Source organism: Podarcis raffonei, chromosome 13, assembly GCF_027172205.1.
Source record: "Podarcis raffonei isolate rPodRaf1 chromosome 13, rPodRaf1.pri, whole genome shotgun sequence".
Classification (NCBI taxonomy): domain Eukaryota; kingdom Metazoa; phylum Chordata; class Lepidosauria; order Squamata; family Lacertidae; genus Podarcis; species Podarcis raffonei.
In genome coordinates this window covers 31,441,363-31,459,252 of record NC_070614.1, presented here as the reverse complement: position 1 = coordinate 31,459,252, position 17,890 = coordinate 31,441,363, and the positions used below count along the sequence as shown (strand labels likewise).

General features: G+C 42.3%; 3 protein-coding genes across 3 annotated transcripts; 2 read left to right on the top strand and 1 right to left on the bottom strand.

Annotated features, from left to right (window-relative positions):
* Positions 1 to 228: 228 nt before the first annotated feature.
* LOC128398719 (olfactory receptor 14A16-like) lies at positions 229 to 1,182 on the top strand. The gene has a single exon (XM_053359971.1). It carries the CDS (start codon positions 229 to 231, stop codon positions 1,180 to 1,182), a length of 954 nt encoding a protein of 317 aa, XP_053215946.1.
* A 3,968-nt stretch (positions 1,183 to 5,150) lies between these two features.
* On the top strand, positions 5,151 to 6,104 carry LOC128398718 (olfactory receptor 14A16-like). The gene has a single exon (XM_053359970.1). It carries the CDS (start codon positions 5,151 to 5,153, stop codon positions 6,102 to 6,104), a length of 954 nt encoding a protein of 317 aa, XP_053215945.1.
* Positions 6,105 to 9,155: 3,051 nt separating this feature from the next.
* Positions 9,156 to 10,142, bottom strand: LOC128398717 (olfactory receptor 14A16-like). Its single transcript, XM_053359968.1, has one exon. It carries the CDS (start codon positions 10,140 to 10,142, stop codon positions 9,156 to 9,158), a length of 987 nt encoding a protein of 328 aa, XP_053215943.1.
* Positions 10,143 to 17,890: the final 7,748 nt, after the last annotated feature.

The window sequence follows — 17,890 nt, the reverse complement described above, 5'->3', positions numbered from 1 at the left end:
CTGACTTAGTGCTGCTGAGCTGCACAACTCCTGAGAACTGAACCTTCTGGGTACAATTAAAAATGAGATATCAATAAAGTTCATTTGTACAATTTTTATTGCCATCACCACTGCCGGAAAGGGAAGGATATTTTATCCAAAGAGCACCACTCCATTTCACAAATAGATACAATCAAATGAAAAAAGAAGTTGTGTGTACAGGTACCAAATAGAACTCTGAACAATACGATGTCGAACCAGTCAAGAGTGAATGGATTCCTTCTGCTCGGATTCTCTGAGATGCAGGAGCTGCAGATATTCCACATTATTTTTTTTGTCACAGTGTATTTGGTGGCCTTTATAGAAAACCTTCTCATCATCACAGTCATCATCTATAGCCATCAGCTTCATACACCCATGTACTTTTTTCTGGCCAATCTGTCATTACAAGACTTTGGTTCCATATCTGTTACAGTTCCCAAGTCCATTGCAAATTCCTTGATGAAGACCCAAGCTATCTCTTACTCTGGATGTGTTTGCCAAGTATTCTTCCTTGTTTTCTTCATGGTCTCCCATTTCATCATTCTTGGTGTCATGGCATACGATCGCTATGTTGCCATCTGCAATCCATTGCATTATGAGACTGTCATGAACAAGAAAGCTTGCATTCAGATGGCAAGCAGTGCATGGATCGGTGGACTTTTCTATTCAGCAATGCACACTGGAACAACGTTCACTGTGGAGTTTTGTTCTAATGTCATCAATCAATTCTTCTGTGAAATCCCACAACTGCTAAAGATCTCTTGCTTTGACTCATATATCAACGAAGTCCGGGTTCTGATTCTGGGGTCTTGTTTTGGCTTTGTTTACTTTTTTCTAATTGCTTTTTCTTATGTTCAGATCTTCAGAGCTGTTCTGAGAATCCCATCCAGTCAAGGGAAGCAAAAAGTCTTTTCAACTTGCTTGCCTCATTTTATTGTTCTCTCCCTGTTTATGGTAAGTGGCATGTTTGTCTACCTAAAGCCAACATCTGGGTCCCCATCAGCATTTGACATCTTGGTTTCTATGTTCTACTGCATGGTGCCACCAATAATGAACCCGGTCATCTATAGCATAAGAAACAGGGAACTCAAAATTGCATTCTGGAAGCTGCTTGTCAATATTTACCCCCAATTCTTAGGCAAAACCCACTCTTCATTTTAGGAAACAGTTGCAGTTGCCTAAATAGTTTGCATAAGATTTGTCCTATCGTACATCTGTTTACTCAGAAGCAGGTATTATTGGACTGAATGGGAATTAATCCCAGGAAAGTGTACTATGGATTGTAGTCTTATATTGCATGTTGAATTCATCTATATAATGCTTTATACCAGCAGTGACTAATCTGTAGCTCTGCAGATGTTGTTGAAGTACCACCTCTGCCTCTATAGCTACACTACTTCTCTCTCTCTCTCTCTCTCTCTCTCTCTCTCTCTCTCTCTCTCTGTGTGTGTGTGTGTGTGTATTGTGTGTAATATTAAAATCAATGAGACACAGTGGCAGAATATTGTGGATAGGACTGCAATTTCCATTTGAAATCAAGACAACCTAAAACTGATTTAACACAAATGCTAGTATTGACTGACAAATAATAACATGTTTACATTTTTCTCTTTAAAAGCTTATATTCATTATTATTTGAATTAATTATAATCCTTTGGAAATGTAAATTTATAGATAAAATGTAATTTATTTCAGGCTACCTGTACACTTATACACCTTTACTGTATGTGCTGTGAATTTTGGCTTATTCACTTGTTTTTAATTCACAATTTGTGAGTATCATTATATAGATGCTATTTTTCCCCATCACAAAACCATATACATATAGAAAGCAGGATGCAGAATGGTCCTTATGTAGCCATTACTCCTGCTTTCCAATGACCACACATCCCAGCACTGTTCTTCCCATGCAGTTTATATTTAGCAGAATTGGAAGTAGAGCCATAGGTGGAGGCTGGATAAACAAATGGTCATTGGGGAAGAACAGGTGCACAATAATCAAACATGGTTCTATTGTGCCTTCACCCTAGGAAAAGTGGGATTAAATGTTTTATGGTAGAGCATGACTAGAATAAGCTTGCCACAGTCTAAGTAAACTGAGAGATATAACAGAACAACCCACATTAATACCCCTAATGAAGATGAGAGGATTTTATACTGATATCCTTTAGATACCCAGTTGTGGAGCCCAACACAGCACTTCAGGCCTCTTTACTTGGTTCTTGAAACTCTCCACTGACTGCACCAGCCAAACTCCCTCCCCAACCCTGCCTCACACATTCTTTGAATGTTTTCACTGGCTGGAATGAGTCCTTGAGCTCTGATAATTCCCTTTTTTTGTAGCTGGAGCTTACAGAGGGATGTGTGAGAGTGTAGAAACTAGCCTATTATGCAGAGGTAAAATTCACAGTCATTGCTACACCCAGTTTTGCTCTAGACGTGCTACCATAGCTGTCAACTTTTCCCTTTTCTTGTGAGGAATCCTATTCGGAATAAGGGAATTTCCTTTTAAAAAAGGGAAACATTGACAGCTATGCATGCTACATTGCCCCTGAAGGTTTCCAGTGATGCAATATAGTGCTTGGCTGGAAACACCACCCCTGCTTTAGACCTAAGCATTATTGTGGCTTTAATATTACACATTTGGAAGCAATAGAATGTATAAAAGTGGGACATTTGGAAACAACTGTAAAGCAGATTATCTTAATCAGCCTCTGATTTAAAAGAAACACACACAAACAAATCATTTCTTATGGCTTGTGTTTTGGTTCACCAAAGTTAAAATCGAAAGGATCCTGTTTTCACACCTCTCCATGCTTCTGCATTACATAAAGATACAAATGATTATCCAAACTCAGTGTTTTAGATACAGAAGGGGTGAGAGCAAAATATACCACTGAGCTAGCAGGAGATGTAGACTCTGAATGGTCCTTGATGCCCCGGCTGGCAGAAGAGAGCATAATATACTTCCATTTCTTTCCACAGTCTTAGCACTCAGTATGCTGATACAAACGGTGTTCTCCTCTTTAATGAAAGACATTCTGCTGTCTTCGTGTGCCCTACTTTATGTATAGCCATGGATGGACAGACATAAAGAAAGATAAAGTCAATCAAAATACTAAACCAAAAATGCTGATGCTGCTGAAAGGAAGTACAATATGGCCTCTGGTGTCAGCCAGAGTATGAAAGACCACTGGGATCTGGGTCCTGAAGTTACAGACAGACAGGTTTTCTTATTATGTGAAGTATGCCATCATGGACTGGCTAGATACAGAACAGTGGTGTGAGGCACCAGCTGGAGAACCAACAAAGGAACCCCCAGGGGAAGAAGGTTCAGAGTCAGGGGGTTGGTGGTGGGATGATGATGCATGGTCAGAGGAAGAAGAAGGAGCAGACTGGGAGAAGGATGTGTCAGAAGCTGAAGAGGCAACAGGGTTTACTGAGCAGGAAGAGGCTGTGACAGAGAGCCACATAGCTCAGTCGGTAGAACTTGAGACACTTCATCACAGGATCATGGGTTCAATCCCCATGTTGGGCGAAAGATTCCTGCATTGCAGGGACTTGCACAGGATGACTGTTGTGGTCCCTTCCAACTAGTCTATGATCCTATTATTCTACCCAGGTCATCACTATAAGAATATAAAAAAAACCTTGGTACTTTTTCAATAGATAATACATTTTCAAATGTCATTGCTTCACCATTTTAGACATGAAGGGAAAAGGTTAACTTCATGTTTTGAACTTCTGTTCGTAACAGTAGTCAGCTCCAGGCTCATTGTAGGCAGGTAAATGAGGATGGCAAAGTAAACATGGACACTATGTTCATCTTTAAAACTGTATCAAATGCATTGGGAGTTTCTTTTGTTCTTTTAATATGTATTGATTACATATGGTCTTATGCATATTTGTATTTGATCTGCATGTTGTATATATAATTGTACTTCGACACCACTTGGACAATTTTTTTGGTAGTAAATGGTTTATAAATTTTATAAATAAATAAATCAGGCAAAGACACATCTCATGCTATTGTTGTTTCCTTTTTTATTATTTTAAGAAGATTTGTTTCATTACCCTTCCATTTGAACTTTGAGAGACATTTCTGTCAATTAGTAAAAAGGAATTAGCATGCAACCATAGCACAGAGGTGGGTTTAGCATGACTGGTTCACTTGCACTGGGTGCCACACCACCGGGGGGGGGGCATAGCAATGTAGTAGAACAGAGCGCAAGAGGTGGGAGATGCACCAAATTTTAGAGGTGCACAGGTTACAATTGAAATTTGAGAGCCTAAATTCCACCACTGCTTAGCATACCTATAAAGCCATAGCACAACATTAGTAATTCTGCCACAGGATGGACCTGGTATCCTGGTAAACCCTGTAAATGCCAGATCTGTGTACTGTGCACAAGCAGAGCTGTTTCCTTGAAGGTTCATCCCCTTCACAATTCTTAGCAGGTAATTAAAGAAGCAAAAGGGAGTGCTTCTACTTTGAGGAGCTCTTAAAAAAAAATCAGTATTAGTTTTGTGATCATGTTAGACAAAGAGAGGAGTGAAGCAAGGCACTGTGCACAAAATGTGGGTACATTTCTATAAAAGAAATGCTTACTGTTATATATTAAATCACGTTGCATTGATTTTGTCAGTGGGGGCAGGATTGAAATAGCCACATTTAAATCAATCTTCCAAGGGCCACAAACAAACAAACAACCCTACTGAAGACCTCTGCTCCTCATCAACTCCCACATGAGGGTAAGGGTGAGGGTGAGGGTGTCAAAGTTCCATTACATTAACAGAGTCAGCCTCAGAGCAATGCTTCCAAGTTCAATAACAGCCATTGAATCACAGTCATTATAAACATATCTCCACCATGAATCTCAAAAGATGTGTCTGACTTAATGCTACAGGGCTGCACTTGACTCCTGAGAACTGAACCTTCTGGGTGTAATTAAAAATGAGACATCAATAAAGCTCTTTACTACAGTTTGTTTCTCCATCACCACTGTCAGAATAGAGAGAATGGTGTCTAAAGAGCACCACTCCATTTCAAAAAACAGGTACAGTTACATGGGAAAGAAGTAGTGTGGGATCTTTCTTTTCAGTTGCCAAATGGAAGTCTGAACAACACGATGTTGAACCAATCAAGAGTGAATGGGTTCCTTCTGCTTGGATTCTCTGAAATTCAGGAATTGCAGATATTCCACAACATAATTTTTGTCATAATGTATTTGGTGGCCTTCATAGAAAACCTTCTCATCATCACAGTCATCATCTATAGCCATCAGCTTCATACACCCATGTACTTCTTTCTGGCCAACCTGTCATTCCAAGATTTTGGTTCCATATCGGTTACAGTTCCCAAATCCATTGCAAATTCCTTGATGAAGACCCAAGCTATCTCTTACTCTGGATGTGTCTGTCAAGTTTTCTTTCTAGTTTTCTTCATGATCTCCCACTACCTCCTGCTTGGCATCATGGCATATGATCGCTATGTTGCCATCTGCAATCCACTGCATTATGAGACTGTCATGAACAAGAAGGCCTGCATTCAGATGGCAACCAGTGTTTGGATCGGTGGACTTTTCTATTCAGCAATGCACACTGGAACAACGTTCACTGTGGAGTTCTGTTCTAATGTCATCAATCAATTCTTCTGTGAAATCCCACAACTGCTAAAGATCTCTTGCTTTGACTCATATCTCAAAGAAGTTTGGGTTCTGACTTTTGGAGCTTGTTTAGCCTTCATCTACTTTGCTCTAATAGCTTTTTCTTATGTTCAGATCTTCAGAGCTGTTCTGAGGATCCCCTCCAGTCAGGGGAAGCAAAAAGTCTTTTCAACTTGCTTGCCTCATTTTATTGTTATCTCCCTGTTCTTGGTAAGTGGCACTTTTGTTTATTTAAGACCAACATCTGGGTCCCCATCAGCATTTGACCTCTTGGTTTCTATGTTCTACTGCATGGTGCCACCAGTAATGAACCCGATCATCTATAGCATAAGAAACAGGGAGCTCAAAATGGCATTTTGGAAGCTGCTTATCAATATTTTCCCCCAATTCTTAGGCAAAAACCATTCTTCATTTTAGGAAACACTTTCGGTTGCCTAGATGGCTTGCATAAGTTTTGTCCAGTCCTATGTTTGTTTACTCAGAAGTGGATATCACTACATTGGCTTGGAGTTAGTCCCTGGAAAGTGTACATTGGGTTGTAGCCTTACATTGCATGTTTAGCTTTGTATTTCTGGATGACTTCCCTCTGAGGGATGTCATGCCCTGACACTGCAGTGTTTTCAAAGGCAGGTAAGAACATACTTCAGCATTCAGGCCTTTGCGCAGGGGTGAGGTGCATTGTGATTGTTTCTAAGGGCTGTCATGTTGACCCTGCTGCTATTTGATGCTCTGTGATAGAATCATAGAATTGTAGCATTGGAAGGGACCCTTAGAGTCATCTAGTCCAAGTTCTTGCAATGCAGGAAACTCAGCTAAAGCATCTATGACAGTTGGCCATCCAACCTCTTCTTTAGAAGCCCAGAGTGGCTGGGGAAACTCAGCCAGATGGAGAGGATATAAATAAATTATCATCATCATCATCATTTAAAACGTCCATGGAATGAGAGCCCGCAACCTCCCGAGGGAGACTGTTCCACTGTCAAACAGTTCTTCTTTTGTTCTGATGTGCTTCTTTTGTTTGTTTTCATATTTTGTGCACTGTGATTTGAAAGCATTTGTTGTACCCCCATTTGCAGATCTTTAGAAGAATTACAAGTTATAAACATGTTAAAAAAATAAAATTATTGCTTTGTTCTTAAGCAAAGATTTGTTCATAAGCTGCAATGATTACTAAATCAGAAGAACAGATTAGACCATGATATTAGTAGTAGTGCCATATTGAATGGTTATTAATTCAATTTTACTTCATGTTAATTATGCTTGTATAGAGTAGCAGTTCCCTTGTCTGTCAAATGAAACTCATTCAATGCAGCCAAGTTCTACTTTTGTGGCAGAAAAGTTTTATTTTGACCTTATCTATCTATACCAATCAGAATGTTATAAATAAACCAGTATCATTTCCATTTTGAGATGTTCTTTGCCTGCACTAAAAACAAAAAAGCACCCTCAGATGCTAACTATTCCTCATAGACTTGTTGTTCTCTTGAAGTTGGTTGATTGACTATACACTTTTGTAAGAGTCTTTGCTTTCCAATGCATCCCCAAAGCCTAGATATATTTGGGTGCATGAGACAGTTCCCTGGAGGAAGTGCAAACGGGCACCTTGACAAAGTTAGATTGCCAACCTCTCAGACCTGTACTTTTTAGGCACAGGACAAGTGGAAGTGGGGATAAGTCCTAAGCCTGCCAGAAGGAAAGCAAGTCTTTAAAACAGAGTCAAACATCTGGTTTCCAGGTCATACGACTGAGCTGAACAGACATAGGATCCAGCCTTTCTCCCATCTCTGGTCCTGCCCTGCCATCCCACCCCATTTTAAGACTTACATGGGTCTTAGATCAGGCAGCTTCATCTCAGCCAACTGATCCCCAGCTGACCCAGAATAAGCAAAATACATGTGTGTATTTGGCTCATCTGGGATTAAAGACGCAGCAAGGGCTGAGCAAAGCTGAGCAGGGAAGCTGTCAACTTATCTAGATATCTGCTGCATCCTAAGCTACTCATGCCAGCAAAACTTGCCAGAGGATTTCCCTCAAGTGTGCCTAAGAAATGTTCATCACTATGTTAAAAACATGAGAACATTACTAGTGGTGTCCATTTGTTTTGTTTGCTTTTTTTTTGAGAACAAATCAAAATAGGTTGAATTAGCCTTATTTGTTTCAGTTATAAAAGCAAATAAGAATGAACAAATAAATAAAATGAGTTTGAAATGAAACCAAATTATTTTTTGTTTCTCACTTGTTTCTGTTTGAATAAAAAATAAACCAGTCTTTTAAAATAATTTACTTGCATTTTTTTCTGTCTGTTTGCATTAGTCAAACTTAAGAGGTGAAGCAACAAAATTACATAGAGTTCTGTTAAACATATCTCCCCACCCAGCCTGATTAATTAGGGCTTATGATTCACATTATTTTGGTCAGTGAACATTATTTCCATTCTTAAAGTTATTTTTTGTTGAGCATACTTTCTCATTGTTTCTGGTGAAAATAACTGGATACTTTTCTTACCTTATTTATTTAAACTATTTAAACTATTTAAATTTAAATGAAAAATAAGCAAAGCACTCTGGAACAATCTGTAAGGGTCACAGGACAGTTGCTGCATGACATGCACTAAAAGGTCTCCACCTTTTTAAGTGGCCTATATAAGTTGTGAAACCTTTGTCCTCTGCCTAATCAGAAATTTGGTGGGTGCATTCCTTTCTAAAGAATGCCTGAAAAAGTTATGCTATTTGAATACAAAACGCTGAAGTTACAGACAGCAGACTGGCAATGTCTCTTGATGAAAAGGTTGGGGAATGGGATATGAATTGGGCAAATGAAAACAAAATAGCTAATTCCAAATAAGTTATTTAAGGCAATGAAAACAAAACAAATTTAAAAATTATACAAGATACAAAAGAGATTATGGAAAGAAGAGGAATGAAAGCGTCAGAGGTTGATGTACAGAAGCAGTTTGAACTAACCTTTGCAATGCTGCACATCTTTAGAGGGAGGGCATTTAGACTTCCAATGGTCCTTAGTGCTCTGACTAGTAGCAGAGACTTAATATGACTCCATTTGATTCCACAGTCCAAGCCCTCAATATGTCAAAGCAATATTTGTTCTCCTCTTTAATAAAAAAACACTGCCCCAACTCAGTGAAAGGATATCACAGCAAGAGGAAGAGAAGCCTGACAACATTCACTAGCCAGAGAAACAGTAGCTTCAAGAAGCTTGCTTCTATGCTTGCTGTCAGAAAGAACACTCAGTTCAAATTGCCATTTCCATGTTCTGGGTCAACAGAGGATGACCCATCCATCTGGCAGTGGAGTAAGGTCTGCTGGGTTGAGTGGGTGTTCAGCCAGTTGTAGGCTGCCTTGGAAATTATTTCCCGCAGTTGAATTCAAGAAGACATTGTGACACAGGCAGAAATTTGAATCTACATGTCTAACAAGGAAAATGTATTTTAGGAGCTCCCTATGATTCTACTCACAGAGAGAGATTTCTTGTTTTCAGAATAAGCCTGGAAAAGATATTCATAGAAGAGGTCTTCAAACCCAACAGCTTTGATAAAGAATTTTTAATCTCCTTATTTCGCATGCTGTAGATTATTGGATTGAACATGGGTGGTACAATGGTATACATCACAGTTAAGACAATGTCCAGAAATGATGGGGTTTTAGAAGGAGGCCTGAAGTAAGCAAAACTTCCTGTAAAACAAAATATGGAGAAGACCACAAGGTGGGGAATGCAAGTGGAGAAGGCCTTTTTCCTTCCCTGAGTAGAAGGAATTTTCAGAACGGCCATGAAGATGTGTATATAAGTGATGACAATGAAGGCAAAGCAGCCAGCCAGCAGGATTATACTCACCACCAAAACTCCAATTTCTATTAGGTATAAATTAGAACATGCAATTGTAAGTAACGATGGGACCTCACAGAAAAACTGGTTGACAATATTTGAGCAGAATGGAGCTGCAAAAGTTGCACTAGTGTGCATGACTGCATAGAGAAGGCCAGCGACCCACACACCAGCGATCGTTTGAATGCAGAATGTCCTATTCATCACCATTTCATATTGTAATGGATTGCAAATGGCGACATATCGATCGTATGCCATGACTGTAAGGAGAGCAATATCAGATGATAGAAAGAATAGAAGTGAGAGGACTTGAGCAGCACATCCCGCAGAAGAAATGTGTCTGTTATTCATGAGAGAATTGGCCATGGAATTAGGAATAGTGACTGAAACAGTACCTAGGTCCTGGATGGCCAAGTTCATCAGAAAGAAATACATGGGAGTGTGAAGTTTCTGGTCAAAGATGACTGCAGATATTATGAGAAGATTCCCTAATACAATTGCCAGGTACAATACCAGGAACAGAGAGAAGTGTAGAATCTGCAGTTCCCGTATTGATGAGAACTCAAGGAGTAGAAAGTCAGAGACAGAAGATTTGTTGTCTTTTTTGGCATTCATGACTAAAATGCTTGCTGAATCTGAAAAAAGAGATAAACATTAGATTAAAACATCTTTTGAAAACAAATATTGACTCTCTATAGATAATACATCATTCTCTTAAAATAAACTACTATTGTAGTAGATGGTGCTGCTCGTTACAACCAGTTTTGTCATAGCACATCATTCAAACCAGGACTAGTGGTTAAGCTCTCTCCTTCAGGGGAGCCCGGCCAGCCACAATGGCACTTGGAGGGCGAAAACCAGGGGCCCCTCTTCCAAGGCTTGGAGAGGGGCACAGAGATGCCTGTTTCACCCCCCCCCCCAAAAAAAAAATCATGCCTGGGGCCATGGTCCCTCTGGCAAGACCCACGTTATGCCCTTGACACCATTGTCCGGGCACAGTGTACATTGAGTTTAAAAATATACAATAAAGATAAAAACAGTTAAAACTTGCTGCAAGATTGTAAAATTAAGGAATGCTAGAAGGAGGATGGAATGAAGTTATGTGGCTTTAGCAGAAATATTATAAAGGAATAGGTGAGAAATAAAGATTGTTAATGGAGGAAAAGAGGAAAGGTAAAGTTATATTACATTAAGTTAAATTAGAGGATAAAAAACAGGGAAAGATGGAAAGGATTTGCTGAGATAGTTAACTGAACTAGAATACAAAAAGGGGAGGTGTGAGGAGGTCGAGGAAACAAGTAAATGAAAGATAATTTAGGGGAAAGTCTTGCTATATACACTGTGTTGTTTATGTATTGTATTGTTATTTATTGTATTGTTTTTTATGTATTGTATTGTTTATGTATTGTATTGTTCCATTTGTTCTCTTTTGTTTTTTCCTTTCTGTCTTCTTTTTTCTGTTAAAAGTAATAAATATTATTTAAAAAATAAAAATAAAATTTGCTGCAAGAATTGGGCCCAGAATACTGAATACATGCCTCCTGCTGAATATAAGCCATGTGTTTGAGCCATGTAGAACCCCTAATAGCTACTCCTTCAAAGACCCCACTGATAAAACCAGAATATTTTGAACCAGGCTATCCTCAGCCCAAGTTGTAGTCGTCATTGGAAATTAAAACACAAACATTGAATTGGACCCTGTATCATTCTGGTGGCTAGTCATCCCCCTATGTTTACGAGTTAGTTACTTCAGTTTTGATACTGAATTACAAAATGTGCTTTGTAAATATGGAGATATTAGTGAGAGGCATCTGTGCTCTGCATATTTTGATAGTATCGATTGCAGCAGTCATTGTATCACCACCCTGTTCATTGTTTTATTGTTGTCGTCCCCCCCTACGCAGGCAGGCAGGCAGCACCGTGTGCATTTGCTTGACTCCAGTGTAGGGCGAGTTGCACTGGCAGTGTCAGCAACAAGGGCTGGGGTGCCCACTTGCTCATGCAACGCTGCTGCATGGTGACATGAATGTACAAATGTGCATGGAGAGAAGCTCACAGCTCCTTTCCTCATGCCCAGATCATTTTGCTGCCACACTGTACTAAGCTAAGACAAAGTGCTTAAGCTTTCTCCTCACTCACTAGGAGCTGAAATGAAGGTTTGCTCCTGGTTACAGCTCTTGGTTAGTGAGGACAAAGCTTAACCATTAGTCCTGGTTTGAAAGATGTGCTATGACAAAACTGGCTGTATCTTAAGATGGCAGTAAAAAGAACCACACAAGAGCAAAGTGACTATAATCTTCTTTCCAGGAGGTTGCACATTTGTGAAGTCTCACTAAGACAAGATTTGGCTTAGGGTGTCATGGAAACCAGCTACATGCAGTCTATATAGGTTTTCTGCACCATACACTATAGTAATATTGCTGCACATTTGTGCATTCTCACTGTTATAAGCAAAAAGCAGAGACTCAGTTTTGAGGTGATCCTGCAGGGAATCCATGCTTAAGACACAATAAAAAAGTAATTGGTTTGTGCTCTGCCTGCCAAACCAGCAGGAAATAGAGAAGCTCTAATACTTAGAAAGGGGAGTAAAGGGCTTGTAGTTAGATGAGTTGTCTTTTATCTATCTCTCTGACCTTGAAGAAGAGAGTTGTGGATTGGTGAGAAATTCCCCATTAAGGGCTGCTGTCATGGATCTGAAGCCTCTGACCAGACAGGCACCTTGTGAATGGAGCTTTGAACCCAAATGAATGATGTTTTGGTAATGTGCAGCGAAGACACTTTGTCCTTGCCTCATGGTGAGGCAAGGCTCAGGTGTGTGTGTCTCAGCCTCTCCCATCCAATTTCCCTGTAACAACGGTCTGTTCGATTGATCAATCCTGGTGTTTGTGTGGCCTCATTCCTCAATGTTGTTGAATAAAGGGACTTAGGGAACGCTGGGTGGATATTTTCCTCACAACATCACTAAGCTAAGGTTTGGCTTAGTGTGTCATACAAACCACAGGCTATTTTGTAAGCTAAGTGCAGTCTATATAAGCTTTATGTTGGAAGAAATTTAAAGATTACTTACAGAAACATTGTAAAATTAATGAATGTTAAAAAGATGTTGGAATGGACCTAAGTGGACTTAGTAATAAGATCAGTAAGAGTATGAAAAAATGGTAGGACAATTGGTTAAGATATAAAGTTGCAAATTCGATGAAAACCAATCTAAATGTTATAATGAAAAAGGGGTAAGGATATGCTGAACTAATGTTATGACTGGGAATACAAAAAAGGGAGGCGTGAGGAGGTCAAAGAAATAAGCGTATGAGAATTTTGGAAAAATGAGAAAATTGAGTTGGTTTTTAATTTTTTCTTTTTTTGTGTTGTTACATGTTTGAGCGTTTTTTCTCTTTTTTCTTGATGTATTTTTTGTAGTTTTCTGTTTTTGTATGCATTTTTTTTCTGTTATGACTATTCTTTGTTCTGTTTGTGAAAACTTTAATAAATATCTTTTTTTAAAAAATATAAGCTTTATGAGGCACCATCTACCAAGCAGAATGTCCTATTCTACACAATACACTATAGTAGTATTTTCTTCATTCAGCTTTTAAAACAACTACCCAGGCGATAAAATTTAAAATATGTAAATAACTTACTCTTTTTCTTAACAGAAAGTAAATTTCCAGATGAAATTTCTTTACCACTTCAGGGTCCTTTGTATTCTTCCAGCCATTCATAAAACTTGTTCCTTTTTTCTTCTTTTTTTAAGTTCACCCACTCTTTTTCTTTCTGAGACGGTGGAAATATTTGTGTACTGTTGCAGAATGGTGCTTTTACTATGTAGTGGGAAATTATTCTTATAATATTTATATTCCTGGGAGTATGGTCTCAGAACCCCAACATAAACAATTGTGTTCTTGGAAGCTTGGACTCAGGAGCTCAACACAAAACAACAGTAGCATTTCTTGAGACTTGGTCCCAGGAGTCTAACACAAATGATCAATTGAGGTTCCTAAATAAATGTTAATTTTCTGGCCCTTTACTTCTGATAATAGCTCTGTATAGTTAAAGGAGAATAATTAAAAAAGAAGAAGCCAACATGATCACTAGGTTCTTCTCAACCACTGCTTCAAATGCATTTAATGCATTAAAAGGTTTGTGAGGGTCTGAGGGCCCTGCTCTTGCCACTTCCCATCTGGCCTGGGGCGGGGCCTGAAGCCTCAAAAGGACTGCTCTGCTGCCCAGGAGGACTCCCCTGTGAGTGTCTGAGGGTCCTGCTCCTTCCTGCCACTTACCATCTGGCCTGGGGTGGGGCCTGAAGCCTCAAAAGGACTGCTCTGCTGCCCAGGGGGACTCCCCTGTGAGTGTCTGAGGGCCCTGCTCTTGCCACTTACCACCTGGCCTGGGGCGGGGCCTGAAGCCTCAAAAGGACTGCTCTGCTGCCCAGGAGGACTCCCCTGTGAGGGTCTGAGGGCCCTGCTCTTGCCACTTCCACCTGGCCCAGGGCGGGGCCTGAAGCCTCACAAGGACTGCTCCTGCCACTATCTGGCCCAGGTGGGGCCTCACAGGGACGGTTGTTGCCACTGATGCTGCTACTGCCCAGGAGGACCCGGAGGGGTGCAGAGTTCTTTTTAACATGTTTTAAAATGTTCCTTTCCCTTTAGATTTTTATATTATGGGGGTGGGATGGATGTTTGGGTGGGCTTGGGAATTTGTTAGATTTTGATGAATTTGTAATTTTTGCAGTTTTTATTTGTATTGTTTTATTGTTTTCTGGGTTGTTTTGTTTTTTGTTTTTATTGTTTTAAGGTTTTATTGTTTTAGGCTGCGAAAGAATAACATTAATTGCCATCAATGGAGGCTACTATGAAGCTTGGGATTGCTACCGTGGAGGGGCGAGGGAGGTATGGCGGTGGGGGCAGATGTTATAGGCGAAGGGGATCGAGATATGGATATGCTCGTACCCCTTCCAATCTGCGCCTCATCCCGAGGGACGAGGGTAGGGCGAGCAAGGATTACTCACCTCCATCACTGGTGCTGTGCAATGCCAGGTCTATAGGCAACAAAACCGCCACCCTGCGAGATTTCTTTATCTCGCAGGGGGTCGACCTGGCTTGTCTGACGGAGACCTGGGTGCGCGAAGGGGCAACAGTTACCTTACGAGAGATGGCGCCCCCGGGTTTCTCCGTCCTCCAACAGTCACGGACTGTGGGCCGGGGGGGGAGGGGTGGCATTATTAATCCGGGAAGATTGTCCTTTCAGGGCTTTACCATCACCATCGATCCCTGGCATTGAATGTGTTGGCCTAGTGTGGGGCTCCGAGGAGAGCTTGGCTGTCTGGCTGGTGTACCGGCCACCTAGCGCACCAGCAGCCACCCTGTCAGGCCTATTGGAGGCGGTGGCCGGCTGGGCCTTGGAGTTCCCTAACCTATTGGTATTGGGGGACTTCAACATCCACGCTGATGCCACTCCCCCCTCACAGGCTCTGGACCTGGTGTCTTCCATGGCGACACTAGGGCTCTCCCAGTTTGTTTCGGGCCCCACACATCAAGCAAGCCACAGGCTGGATTTGATCTTTGGTGTAGGTATAGATGTGATCATGTCTCCTTCGATGAAGGTGCCATGGTCTGATCACTACGCTCTGAAAGCCAGGATTGACTTTCCACCCCCACCCTGCTTAGGTGCCGAGCCGATTTGGGCTCGCCCGCAGAGGCTGATGGACCCTGATAGATTCCGCCAAGCCTTGCGGGACCTTGCTCCCCCTGGCGACTCATTGACGGAGCTTGTTGAGGGCTGGAATATCCAGCTCCTGGCAGCCATCGATGAGATCGCACCGAAGCGCCCTCTGCGACCCCGCAGAAACCGGGCTCCCTGGTTTACCGAGGAGCTCCGGAAAATGAAGCGGGACCTCAGACGGCTAGAGCGAGTATGGCGGGGTGCCCGTGACGGAGCCTCAAGAACATCTTATAGGGCTTTTATGAAAACCTACGAGATGGCGGTGAAGGCTGCTAAGAAGTCTTACTTCTCGGCCTCCATTGCATCCGCTAGCTCTCGCCCGGCGCAATTATTTAGTATAATCAGGTCTTTAACGTCCCTTGAAGGACAGCCAAATTTAAATAACAATTTGACACACGGCTGTGAGGCATTTGCGAGCTTTTTTGCGGAGAAGGTCTTGTTGCTCCGCCATGACCTCCCTGCCAATTTGGATACAATAAAGGAACTGGAGGCCCCTCGACTGTCCTCGGGTCCAGTATTGGACCACTTTGACCGGATATCCCCAGCCGATGTGGACAGACTTCTCCGAGCTGGAAAGCCCACCACCTGTCCTCTCGACCCGTGCCCGTCTTGGCTGATTAGAGCGTGTCCAGACGAGGTGCGGGCCCTCCTGGGGGATATCATCAATTTGTCCCTTGGCACGGGGACATTCCCAGGGGAACTGAAGGAGGCAGTGGTGCGCCCGCTCTTAAAGAAAACATCATTAGATCCTTTAGATCTATCCAATTACCGCCCGGTTTCGAATCTTCCGTTCCTGGGTAAGGTGATTGAGAGAGCGGTTGCTGAACAGCTTGGTGGGTTTCTGGATGAAACATCGGCTCTGGATCCATTCCAGTCTGGCTTCCGCGCTGGTCATGGGACCGAGACAGCTCTGGTTACCCTAACAGATGATCTTCGTAGACAGCTGGATTGAGGCGGGTCGGGGCTGCTGATTCTTCTAGATCTGTCAGCAGCTTTCGACATGGTCGATCACGAACTTCTGGACCACCGCCTTGCCGACGTGGGGATCCAGGGCACAGTCCTTCAATGGCTGTGCTCGTTTCTCTCTGGTCGGGGACAGAGGGTGGCGCTTGGGGGGGAATTGTCATCGCGCCACTCCTTGGTGTGTGGAGTACCTCAGGGTGCGATACTCTCCCCAATGCTTTTCAACATCTTTATGCGCCCCCTCGCCCAGCTTGTCCGGAGTTTTGGGCTGGGTTGCCATCAGTATGCCGATGACACCCAACTCTATCTGTTGATGGATGGCCATCCTGGCTGGGCCCCATACACACTGACCAGATGTCTCGAAGCTGTGGCTGGATGGTTACGTGGGAGCCGGTTGAAGCTAAATCCTTCGAAGACAGAGGTCCTGTGGCTGGGACGGGACGATATGGGATTGGGGGGGCAACTCCCATCTCTTGCGGGGGCGCAGTTAGTGCCAGCACCATCCGTTAAGAGTTTGGGTGTAATCTTCGACACCTCCATTTCCATGGAGGCGCAGATTGCAGCTATAACAAAGGCGGCATTTTTCCATCTCCGCCAAGCTAAGCAGTTGGCTCCTTACCTCTCTCGCCCTGACCTAGCCACTGTGATCCACGCGACGGTCACCTCCAGACTGGATTATTGTAACTCGCTCTACATGGGGCTGCCCTTAAGACTGACCCAGAAACTCCAGCGGGTGCAGAATGCTGCAGCGAGACTCCTTACGGGGTCTTCGCTGCGAGATCACATTCATCCGGTGCTATATCAACTGCACTGGCTCCCGGTGGAGTACAGGATCAGGTTTAAGGTGCTGGTTTTAACCTTTAAAGCCCTATACGGCCTAGGACCCTCGTACCTACGGGACCGCCTCTCCTGGTATGCCCCACAGAGAAACTTACGGTCTTCAAATAAAAACATCTTGAAGGTCCTAGGCCACAGAGAAGTTAGGCTGGCCTCAACTAGAGCCAGGGCTTTTTCGGCTGTGGCTCCGACCTGGTGGAACACTCTGTCACAAGAGACTAGGGCCCTGCGGGACTTGACATCTTTCTGCAGGGCCTGCAAGACAGAGCTGTTCCGCCAGGCCTTTGGCCAGGGCACAGCCTGACTCCCTCCCTCGGCAATCTTCACGGAGCTCTGGCCCAATGGTGGCCAGTGGCTTGAATTTAATTAATTTTATAATGAATGATTTTAGAGTGTTGTTTGTGTTGTACTTTTGTATTGTTTTATTGTTGTTAGCCGCCCTGAGCCCGGCTTCGGCTGGGGAGGGCGGGATATAAATAAAATTTATTATTATTATTATTATTATTATTATTATTATTATTATTATTATTATTATTAAAAGCTAAGCGTGATATCATTCATATAAATGAATGGCATGTGGTTGAGGTTAGTGGCCTTTCCTAACACTAAATCTAACGGCACACCTAGGCATACCATGCAATCAGACAAACAAAATTGTGAATGGCACATCTAAGCTGGAGGAATGCAAGATGCTCATGTAACACAGGATATATTTTGAATCCGCATATCTAAATTTATCTGGAAGTTGTAACTGGGCACAACATATCAGTAGTTCCCTATGATTATAGTGTTACAGTGGTTGCGTGCCACCCCCAATCTCTGGCTGAGCAGTAACAATACTCCAG

Excerpts from the sequence above, each read along its gene's own strand:
- LOC128398719 (XM_053359971.1), top strand. The coding sequence starts at position 229 with ATGTCGAACCAGTCAAGAGTGAATGGATTCCTTCTGCTCGGATTCTCT.
- LOC128398718 (XM_053359970.1), top strand. The coding sequence starts at position 5,151 with ATGTTGAACCAATCAAGAGTGAATGGGTTCCTTCTGCTTGGATTCTCT.
- LOC128398717 (XM_053359968.1), bottom strand. The coding sequence starts at position 10,142 with ATGAATGCCAAAAAAGACAACAAATCTTCTGTCTCTGACTTTCTACTC.